This window comes from Ostrinia nubilalis, chromosome 13 (assembly GCF_963855985.1).
Source record: "Ostrinia nubilalis chromosome 13, ilOstNubi1.1, whole genome shotgun sequence".
In the NCBI taxonomy this organism is placed as follows: Eukaryota; Metazoa; Arthropoda; class Insecta; order Lepidoptera; family Crambidae; genus Ostrinia; species Ostrinia nubilalis.
The window spans coordinates 14669974-14682245 of NC_087100.1; the positions used below are offsets into that span (position 1 = coordinate 14669974).

A 12272-nucleotide genomic window follows, 5' to 3' on the forward strand; every position below is an offset into this window, starting at 1 on the left:
ACTGATTGATGTTCACTCAGCTATGATCTACTATTGAGTAGTGTATAATTATTGAGTAATGAATTGTCATTAGCACATAGTACGCAGAACTGACGGCCGATGGGGCAGAAAGGTTCTGGAATGGAGGCCGCGTACCGGAAAACGCAGCGTGGGACGTCCACCTACAAGGTGGACCGACGACATCGTAAAGGTAGCAGGGAAGCGCTGGACGCAGGCCGCAATCGATCGACATGGAAAGCATTGGGGGAGGCCTATGTTCAGCAGTGGACGTCCTGTGGCTGAAATGATGATGATGATGATGATGATGATGAATTGTCATTACTCAATAATTATATGCATTACTAGCTTTCCGCCCGCGGCTTCGCGCGCGTGGACTACATTATCTAGATATTTTACGGAACCCTATTTTTTTCCAAAATATAATTTAGCCTATGTTACTCGTGGATAATGTAGCTTTCGAATGGTGAAAGAATTTTTAAAAACGGTCCAGTAGTTTTTGAGCCTATTCATTACAACCAAATAAACAAACAAAGTTTTCCTCTTTATTATATTAGTGTAGATTAGTAATTTATGCAGAAAATCAACCTTTATTAAGACTGAAAAACTCTATACTGATATTACAAAGCTGAAGAGTTTGTTTGTAAGTTTGCTTAAACGCGATATTCTCAGGAAAAAACTGGTCCGATTTGAAAAAATATTTTTATGTTGGATAGCCCATTTATCGAGGAAGGCATTAGGCTATAGGTCACCCTACAGCCAATAGGGACGGAGTAGTAAAGAAAAATGTTGCAAAAACGGGAAATATTATTCAAACTATTTTCACGCGTACGAAGTCGCGGGCACAGATAATAAACTGTAATACCTTACTATGTATAAAACCTGAGGTCACCACTTTGGCATCTGTGTAGTTTGTGTGTTATCTGTGTCTATGGGAGTTACTTTACTCTGTCAGAAGGTTTACTGAGTGAAATTCCGAAGGTCACAGTCGAAATATATTGATCTCACAATGGGCAATACAATTACAATAGTGGCTTGGTAGCGGGCTTTGTAGGGAACGATTGACGAACGTCACAGAATGCGACTCGCTTGAAATACAATATTGCAAACTCAACGAAATACAATGTGTCTACAATACCTACATATAAAATCTGGGGGCACGGCAGTGCCCCCACCAAGTCGAGCAAAAAAGCGGCACGGCCGTACCATCCTTTTCTCGAAGCAATTCAGGCCATTTTCGACCGCCTGTAACTTCGTTGTGGATAAAACTAGAAGGCTGAATTTTCATTAGCTATGCAGGCATTGTAAAGACACGGTATATTTAAAATTTCATTCAATTTGAACCAGTAGTTTAAGAATTATAACGGGTCAAAGTTACTTAATTTTGTCACTCACTGACTGACTCACTGACTCACTGACTCACCGATCATCAAAACTCTAAGGCACTTCTAGCAGACCTAGAAGCTTCAAATTTGGAATATAAGTAGTGTTTGGTGTATGAATCAAGGAAAAACTAAAATATTTGGGGGCACGGTAGTGCAACCGCCAAGTCGAGTAAAATTTTTCAATTTCGGTCCAGTTTTCTAGATACATAACTGCTGTCTACAAAATACAAAAAGAAATGAGATTTGGGGGCACGGTAGTGCAACCGCCAAGTCGAGTAAAATTTTTCAATTTCGGTCCAGTTTTCTAGACACATAACTGCTGTCTACAAAATACAAAAAGAAATGAGATCCCATCAAAAACAATACTTGTCAAAAAAACCAAGTCTCGCAACTCATTTGTTCTACGGTAAAAAGTTGTGAGATCCATGTAATACCAAGTCCAGGCCAGGAAATCTTTAACGTTTTACATAAATATATTGACTTGGCCATCGCATGAAAACACGTGTAAATTAAATTATTTAGTGCGATGGCCAAGTCAATAATTTATGTAAAACGTTAAAGATTTTCTGGCCTGGACTTGGTATTACATGGATCTCACAACTTTTTACCGTAGAACAACTGAGTTGCGAGACTTGGTTTTTTTGACAAGTATTGTTTTTGATGGGATTAGCCTTTATTAACACTGGATTAAAATAAAAAATAAAACTCCCACCACTAAAACAAAAGAAACGACATGCATTGAATATTCGTAGACAACCAACAAATGCCGCGCTACGAAAGTTTCGTAGATACAATTCGTAGCCGAGATAGTCGTAGCCGTAGCGCGACTACGAAAGTGCTACGCGAATGTAGCGACAATTTTTAACACTCGCTTTTGCTCGCAACTTCGTCAAAGTTGATTACCTTTTTTGTCAAAGTTTCGGACTATTTTAATGGAGTCTGTATTTTGTCTAGCGCATGAAAATTACGTATATTTCTTCTCTAACAACATTTTATTGAAACAGTTATACAAGTGTAGTTATATTAAATTTGGGTTTTCTCTTACCAATTTAAGTATAGGATAGCGAAGATTTTAAATTGCACGCCCTTTTTAGCGACTGAAAAATACACACACTCAGCGATCTAAGGCAATCAAACCAAGCTTGTAATAACTTTCCTTCATGTATCAACAAAAAACCTATTTTTTGCCTTTCTGTTACGTTGCACCTGACTAATAATAAAAAAACCGCGATAAACACACACAATAATTAAATTAACGCCACTCTTGTAGCGATGTAGTGTAAATTTAGACTCTAACTTCTGATACATTTTTCGGTTGATCTAGGGTGGTCCTCCTCTCTCCTAATTGCCGTGCCCTACAGGGCCCATAATGTTCTAATTGTAAGTACATATAATGGATGCAATAAAATATTGAGTATTGAAGTTTTGGGCTGACACTTTGTAGGTTTGTTGTCGACACGATAAGAAGAAGAAGATTAACTTTCCTACTATAAAAAATCTTAAGATGCATCCATAATTAAATTACAACACCGACTATTAACGCATTTCCAAGTGCATTTCCTTTTAAATAAATTCTCATTTTCTTCAAGCTACTAAGGCTGGAGTGTATAGCTAGCCCGCAGCGCACGCTAATTGACAGGGAAGTGTGGTGGGCCCTGCCACGATTAATGGGACGCAATGAGAAGTAACTTTTACAATTTACTGCGGAGGTAAAGCAGTGGTGCTCAAAGTTTAGGCTCTGCGATCACTGGTAAAGTATGAGGATATTTATTTTCAATTTAATTTATTTTTTTTACTTAAGGGTATGATCTTAAACAGCCATCAGGAAGTCTTCTTTGAATTCATAATTTGTACATTTTTCTAACAAAATAGTATTTATTAGAAATACCTACATAGGGTCACATAGCTCGTAGAGACGATGGCCGTTGGGGCAGAAAAGTTCTCGAGTGGCGACCACGGGCTGGAAGACGTAGCGTGGGCAGGCCTCCTACTAGGTGGACCGACGATCTGGTAAAGGTCGCGGTAAGAGCCTGGATGCGGGCAGCGCAGGACCGTGCATAGTGGAAAACCTTGGAGGAGGCCTTTGTCCAGCAGTGGACGTCATTTGGCTGAAACGAACGAACGAACGAACGAACCTACATAGTATCATAGTGTGTCACTTTGTATGTGGACGACAGCACAGAAAACTGAACAAATATTTTTATTTTTTTTTGCAATTTGGAGATTTTGTAGCATTTTTTTATATGATGCAATAGATTATTTATCGGACAAAAATCGTTTATTGTTTGGTAAAATGTGATAATACTATTGTGTTGAAATTGCAATATCAATCTTGCTGTTTTTGGGATATACATAATAATGGTTTATCAGATACTAGCTTTCCGCCCGCGGCTTCGCCCGCGTGGAATTTTGTCTGTCACAGAAAAACTTTATCGCGCGCGTCCCTGTTTCAAAAACCGGGATAAAAACTATCCTATGTTCTTTCCCGGGACTCAAACTATCTCTATGCCAAATTTCATCAAAATCGGTTGCGAGGTTTAAGCGGGAAAGCGTAACAGACAGACAGACAGACAGAGTTACTTTCGCATTTATAATATTAGTTGGGATTTAACTACCAAAAGTTTGGGAAGCACTGACGTTGCCCATTTCACCTGATGGCAAAGAATGATGGCGCTTGAAAAACAGCCATTTGGACAAAGTGCCGCGTCATTCTTGTTTTGAATTCAGCCCGTTACATCTGAATGAAATCATATTTAACTTTTTTACCCTTTTTGGGAGTTTAATAAATGAACGCAAAAATAAACTTTAGGAATACGAAATAGGCGACTTACTTTTTCGATTCAAATTATTATTCATTTGTCATAATTGAACTTCATTTGTTTTATCAACTTTAGGTTGGACCTGTTATAATATTAATTGACCTATGATCCGATTGAGCTACTCGTATGTTAGTAATATTTGACCGTTTTAAATTATGACATTGGTAGATTACAACAAAAAATTACTCATAAAATAAATAAAGGACCACACAAAAGGTCGGATTGCCTGTTATCAGTGAATGATAAGGCTTTATATGTAGGCCGGCGGTTATCGGGGTTCAGGCATCCTTTAAATCTTTATGATGGTCTCCATAAAAAGTATTATACTAAGTAAGGCAATGGTTGTTTTTAAAGTATTTTAAACAAAGTAGTTTTTTTGTTAGTTACAAATACATTTATAAACACATTTACATGACAATGACAATGAATTTTTACATAATAATATGTGTCTCATTGTATAGCAAGTTGTACCTACATTATGATTTCGTACTGAACCTAAAACTGTTTAAATTCGTAAAGTTACCTCCATCTTTTTCTTTCAGTGTATCTTTTTGAATTACTGAAAAGTAATAACTCAAATATAAAAATTGATAACAATTCGACAAACTTATTTTATTCTATTTGTCAAAGAATTATGTGATAGATTGAAAAGCAATTGTGCCGTTCCCAACGGTGACACATCACCTATCAGGGGTTACAAAAATTACTCGACATTTTTCGACGAAATATCTAATATTCGCCGGCAGTTGTGTATCGAAAATGTATTTTCCACGCTATCGGGCGCCGCCACACCACGTGTATTGGTGTTGCCATCCATCTTGTGCACTCCAAATATATTTCGAAATTGACACTATTTTCTATCTTCCAACAGACACGATATTTGCTATAGACTGCTCTAACGTTCTGAAAATAAAGCATATAAACTGATGAGAACATTACAACTAAATAAATAAATAAATAAATATCCTTGGACATTTTACTGATTTTACACTGCGCCTCTAGTCCTAACTAACTGTAAAAATCACAACTTTGCTGTAATGCATTCAAATACTGTAATTTTACATGCAGTCTTGATGAAAAACTCATATTTTCGAAATTAGATTTTAAATAAACATAAATATTATTCAACAAACAAATTAATAACAAAGTTATAGCCTGCTAATATTTAAAAAACGTGAGATATTCATTTTGCGCTATGAATAATCAATGCTACAACATTCGTTCGCAGATTGAATAGTTTTTGTCGTATAAATAATTCAATAAGATCCTACGCTCAAACTACAAGCTTCGTGCTCGCATAATCAAATAAATGTGTCTGAATAAATTTGACATTTTTGCCGAAAGCTCGCATTGAATCTGAATAGTTACATTCTTATTGAGATATTTTTCTTGAAAAGTTTTATACGACGACGTTTACTATTATTTTAACAATATGTAGTTAACGTAAGAAATGTAAAAGCTTTAAGGCCGGCAATACACGGACCGCTAGAAGCAGTCAGGGTCGACAGCTTCAAGCTGCGACTGCACAGTGAACTGCAGAGTTTTATGGACGCACATACACGAACCGCTCGAGCAGTTGCAACTGATTCGGGCGGTCGACAGCACGATGAATTTTCATCGTGCGGTCAAGCAGTCGCCAGCCATACACTAACTGCTCGAGCTGTCGACAGCTCTCGCGCAGTTACCTCCGCCCACTTTCTTCATTCCACGGCGCGCGCGCTTTTGATTTTTTTAGCAGTTAATACCAACTGCTCAAGCAGTTATCACTGGCAGCTTCGAGCTATTGACTCTTGACTACAAGAGTGGTCCGTGTATGTTTATCACTGACTAACTGCTCGAGCTGTCCGTGTATGGCGGGCCTAAAATTCATTTTGGGCTTATGACCAGAAAACTAAATCTTAACGTGTTTTAATATTCAGTTTAGTCGTAATGCAGAGAGTGGCAAACAACACAGTAAGTCCGCCACGTGCCAGAATCCGGCTTAATCCGCACACTGCCGACAATGTTTGTTGAGCCACAAGCCCCACCTATAAAATTACAAAGTAGATAACAGCGTGATAACTCTCCAAAGGCTCTTCTTTTACGGCGCCTACACAACTCGTGGGTAGGCGATCAACTTAAATAATATTTTTGATTAAAGTCTGTTTAGCGTCCCCATAAATTTAGAAATTGCTTCAGCAACATGAGGCAACATCGTTTGTCATTACATTAAACACATGGTAACGATAAATATCGCAACACATAATATCAAACGACGTTTCACGACAGTTCTAGCTACGTCTAGCTAAAATTTACCCCTAATGAACGACGCTCTAAAGTGCAGATCGTGTGGTCACTGCGTCACAGCACATAAAACGTAGAAACCACTTACGTTTATGACTCACGCCAGGCAATTTTGTTTCAGAATGCGCTATACGACTGAGAGCGGCGCGGAGTGGGAAGGTGCATTCCGGGCACCTGCCCCGGACACACGGCTGTCGGCTCCTCATCCCGCAGCCGTCACCAAAAAACGCCCTGCTCGTAGAACTACATAAACTCAACGTACCCTGCGCGGCGGGGTTCATACGCTTCGCTCCAAACACGCCCACTCTCTGTGGAAAACTCGACCAGATCCCACCGCCGAGCAGAAAGTTCATGTACTCCTCAAGCTCCAAAAACCCAGCGGTGGAACTCCACGGCCGGCCCTCGTTCGCCGCGACCTACCGTCTAGTAGATCACTGCCATGATATCCTACTGACGGCTCGGAACGGCTCGTTCGAGGTCGGCCCAGCTGTGAAGCTGTTCTGCTCGTACCACATCCATTTGCCTTACGGAAACCGGGTTGCGTTGAGACTGCAGATGGGCACGGGACCAAAGAGTGTGAAAGAGAATGATTTGTCGAATATAATACATGAGGATGCGCTCGCCCGGTGTAGAGGGATGGAGCTGACGTTGGAGGATGGGGAGTCGAGATGGAAGCACTGTTCGCAGCCAGGGGACCCTTTGCGTAGTGTTCAGATTATATCTGAAGCGAATTCTGTGCGACTGAACATTAGTGTGCTAGCGAAGAAGAATTCTTCGGCGATGTGGTTGAAGGTGTGGTGGATGGATAAAGCAATAGAGGATGTTGTTGGGCATTGTGACTACGGGTGGGTGCTGTCTGGTGACTTCTGCATATCGGCTGTGAGGGAGGCGAAGAGGCCGTGGAGGCAAGCCGAGGCTGAGTGCGTCCGGTTAGGAGGACACCTGGTCAGCGTGCTGAGTGAACGACAGCAGCAGATTATAGACCAAATGCTAATACATGTGTGAGTATTATTGCTGTCAGTTTCGCCAATGATCCTTTTTTTTTGTCGCGGAGGAAATGTTTTGCGCATTGTCAGCACTGCCGGGGGCCAGGGTGATGTGTGGGACTCCCAGCGCCCTGAAAAGGGCGCTGCTCCGTACTAAAAAGGACGGGGTATACCCACTAAAACCTCCGCGGCGTTCCGTCATCGCCCAAGTGGCGGTGTCGCGAGTATCCGGCCGTAGCCTTAGACTTCCGCGACACCACCTGTCGCCAGTGACCCTTACCTTACTTACTTAACATTGATCAACCTAAAGCCCATCAAAGCTGGATTCTGTCCTTTTAAAAGGATTAAATATTATTATCTTATCTCTATCTTACCTCACGTATCTTTCTCAGGCCCGGCGCAGGAGTGGACGACGTATACTGGATCGGCGCCACGGACTCCGTTCAAGAAGGCGAGTTCAGATGGTCGGACGGCCTGCCTTTTTCCTATGCCCGTGAGTGTTTACCACTTTTATCTTTTTTATTCCTTCATTCATTAGATTTAAATGCCACCACTGTCACTGTATTGTGGAATTCCCCCCTTAAGAAAAAATAGGTTTAGCCTTTAATGATGCTACGTACGAATTGATGTTTTCTCATAGCCTAATCAAAGAGATTACTTGAGCTATTGTCCAATGCTTCACACACTAAATCTGCCACCAGATGAAATACTATAACGGGAATCTTCGATCACAGTTAATTTTCTTTCATAAAATAAATAAAGCAATCCACTTTTTCAGTTTCAACTTAGCCCTGTTTTCCGCACTTTTGCGTTTGCTAGACTAGACTTTTCTGACTTTGTCAGTTACGGTTTTATAGTTATGCTGGTTGAACTCAGCCATGCTCTGAATAACTAAAACAAATGCAGCTCCAAGTAGCCATCAGCTAAATGTCCAAAGGTCAGACAACGTAATAACCATTTCCTGGCATTGCATTAAAAATTCACGCGGAGTTCACTTGTTCTTTTTCGAGTTACACTTTTAACTCTATGAGTAATATTAGTAAAGTGTTCGGAGGAAAATGGAAAATAGTTTTCTACGTAAAGACAAACTTAAGGTTCAAGGTAGTAATAGGTAAATGGGCTTAGTAAAAAAAGCTTTAAGTAGGTCTAGCAAAAGTATTTTATTGATGAAATCAATGGTTTGGTGGACTTTGGAATAGTAGATAAAGAACTAGTTGTAAGTATCCCTTGTGTGAGTCTTGAACTCGCAAACTATAGCCTTTTAGTCGGCCGATGGTTGGACCCGATTCTAATTTGTATGAAGAATCGTCCGATCCAATGTGCGCACTTTCATACGTGTTCAAAGTCTGTGCCTAGGGTAAGACTTAGGCCTTGTCCAGGAGGACAAATTCGCCGCGAACACGAGCGTATGTTGTGTCAACTTGTGGACGCAATGTATTGGCTGCTAGTATCTCACCAACACGAGTATGATTCTACGCGCGTAGGATTCGCAGCGAATTCGCCCTCCTGGACAATGCCTTAGTGACATTTGGCATACATTTTTATGGCTCTAACCTGAAAGATTCCTAGCGGCATTTAATAGTGTCATTTACTGCATTTTATCGCTCAATGCATTATACTTTTCGCATTCCACCTCGGCGGCGTTCGCTAAATATTTCTTGTAGAATCCTCGGAAGCTGTATAATAGAGCGGCTGGTCTCCGTGGAATGTCGCATTGCACGGGGTTCGCTTACTGTGTCGGACAATTAAATTTTTTTCCCATTGTGTGAGAGTAAAGTATTAAACCAGCTATGACTTTCAACTTGAATTAACCGCAATATTGTTTTTTTTCTCTTATATCCGTGGTCCCAGCGGCAATCTGTAGGGAACTACAACAATTCACTCATCTGTTCGTTTGCACTGTTCTTTGACGCATTTTGTGGAAAAGAAACAACAAACAATCTTAGGCTTGTTCCCATGGAGTCATCCCGTATTTTGCAGGAACTGTTTTTTAAAGGATCCCGTTTAATAGTATATTTATGATTGTATTTACAAGAAACCGATCCGTTCAATCGTTCGTTAGCGGGATCATGCTTTACTTGATCCCGCAAACCTGGATTGTTGTGAGAACAAACCCTTGGACACATTAACTGATTGTCACAGCCCCCCCTTTCATCCATTACAAACAACTCTCTGTCCCCTAGGTCGTCTGGAAGAGATCCGTTTCATAGCGATAGGGATAAAACTACCTAAATCTCTTTTGTATATTTCTTTCTTTTCTTGTTTTGTGTGGTTTAAAATAAATTGTATAAGCATCTATCCTACAGTTTAAATAGTGCAATTGATTTTTGTGATACTCCGATATTACACGTAGTCAAAGCACACCTATAAAATCTGCAGATACAACGTGTAGCCTAAAATAACAAATCAAATACTTAATATCGAAAATTCAAACTAAAATACGTATTAATTTTACAATTCACAGAACTATAGTTATTAATTAATAGCTTCCCATATTAATAAAGTTAGTTCCGCTTTTCATTTAGTCCAATTTGATAATTGGATTGGGAGCTACTGCTCATATTGTCAATTAATTAACACTTTAATCTAGCGAGTAACATGATTTTAATAAAACATAGCCTTTTAATTATTTTAACGAATGCGTTTGAAATAATGCCTCAATAACTTTTGAAACATACGACTACACTCTAGTGACTCTAGACACTGTTACATTCGTTATGGATTTCGAGAAAATGGCATGCTTTCATATTTTATTTATTTCGACGGGGCTTGAGAATTAATCACACGAATGGCGAAGCGATCACGATACATAGACTGATTAGAGTAGGTAACTTTGTTGATATTGATTATTCTAATTGTAAACAGAAAAAGTGATGATTGCAAGAAACACAAAAAGTTGAAACAGCGCAGATTGTGATGATCTTATCTAAAAAGCGATCACTTCTAGTCATTAACTTAGTCTGCATGATTAGAATTTGTCAATTGTGTTATTATCTAAATATCTTTAAAATCTTCTCAAATTGAGACTGAAATATCAAAGATAGGCTTGTGAATTTATAACTACAAAAATTCTGTGTTAATATTTGTCCAACGTCTCTTAGCATTATACAAACACTGCCCATCCAGCGTTAAAAAAAACATCTATCTATAATCTAACAACGTTAAACTCGGCACATATCGCCAAGACTCTCCAATGGAACTGCCATCGAGTGGAGAGCCCTCTTGAGGACTCCGTGCCTCGAGGACTGAGAGCCAGTGGACGTTTAGGTAATCATAATCGGATATAGGGCTGCCACATTAGGGATTTGTTTAGGGATGTTATGGAAATGTAGTTTCGGTTATGGATACGGTTACGGATATTGCAATAATAATATTACGGATTTTTTATTTATTTCGGATATCCGAGATTATTTATTATTTATTTTATTTATTTATATGTAGAATGCAAATTGCAATTGTTGTCCAACACAGTAGAAGGCATCAGTCACCTTCTTTTGGTCTCACAAAAAAGCTAAAATGCAATCATTAAATCAGCGTAGGGACTTGCTTGACTCTGCCTACACCCGAAACTATCCAAAACTTTTGAATCGGTTATGGTTACGGTTACGGATATTTTTTTATTTCGAATATACGAAAGTTTCGGTTATGTATACGGATTTCATGCCCTGATTTGTATGCCCGAGACCCGTCCGGAAGGTGTCGCTAGTAAGTATTAGTTTGACACCTCTGCTTTTTCATTCAGTCCACTGCTACACTTGGCGCAAAGAGTCGTGGCCGTGGCAATAATAAGACAGTGTATATCACGTTTTCTCTTGCACTCACGCTTGTTATGGATGACGTCACATAGAAGCAGGCATAGCGTTGTTTATAATACGTCATCATCATCATCATCATTTCAGCCATAGGACGTTCACTGCTGAACATAGGCCTCCCCTAATGCTGTAGCGGCCTGCGTCCAGTGCTTCCCTGCTACCTTTACGATGTCGTCGGTCCACCTTGTAGGTGGACGTCTCACGCTGCGTTTTCCGATACGCGGCCTCCATTCCATAACCTTGCTGCCTTATCGGCCGTCAGTTCTGCGCACTATGTGCCCTGCCTATTGCCACTTCAGCTTGCTAATCCGTCGGGCTATGTCAGCGACTTTAGTTCGTGAGAGGCCACGTTTCCGAGCCATAAGTTATCACTGGTAACACACATTGGTTGTAGACTTTCGTCTTCAGGCACTGCGGTATTTTGGACGAAAAGATGTTGCGTAGTTTCCCGTAGTTATAATACGTAATTTCATAAAATATTAGCGAGTGTGCATCTCTGTTTTAAAAATTACTTATGGCCACGCATGCCACGAGTCTTTGCGTCGAGTATAGACATAGGCTTTCCCAAATGCTTGCGCTCTATTTCGCGACCTTTTGCAAGCCGTTACTGTAACTGGATGCATCCTACGCTTGTACAGTCGCGGTCTTGACTTACTTGACTTATGGTCCTATGTCCCCTAGATGGGGCAGAGGGCGTCCACAACAGTCCTCCATCTCGTTCGGTCTTGAGCTTCTCGCTTGATCTCGCTCCAGGTTTTGCCGGTCTTCTTCGCCTCGTCGCCGCTACAGTGCGCCGCCCGTACAGTCGCGGTCTTCATCCAAAAACTCGTTTACCCCGGTTGATGGCTTTTCCATTTCATGCAAAATGTATTTGTAAATGTATTTCCCTGACCAAAGTTGGATTGTTAATTCGGCCATAAATTTTTCAGGGTAACTAAGATTTTAATAAAATATAGGTATTGTAAAGAAAACCATTGAGTTACGACAACC

At 40.1% G+C, this 12272-nt stretch overlaps 1 protein-coding gene across 1 annotated transcript in view; it reads left to right on the top strand.

Annotated features, from left to right (window-relative positions):
• The first annotated feature begins 2145 nt into the window (after positions 1 to 2145).
• Positions 2146 to 12272, top strand: part of LOC135077347 (uncharacterized) — a 59736-nt gene continuing 49609 nt past the window's right edge. The window contains exons 1-4 of the mRNA XM_063971872.1: positions 2146 to 2166; positions 3279 to 3435; positions 6591 to 7485; positions 7863 to 7963. Coding sequence (XP_063827942.1) covers positions 2146 to 2166; positions 3279 to 3435; positions 6591 to 7485; positions 7863 to 7963 — 1174 coding nt within the window. The remainder of the gene's footprint in view (positions 2167 to 3278; positions 3436 to 6590; positions 7486 to 7862; positions 7964 to 12272) is intronic.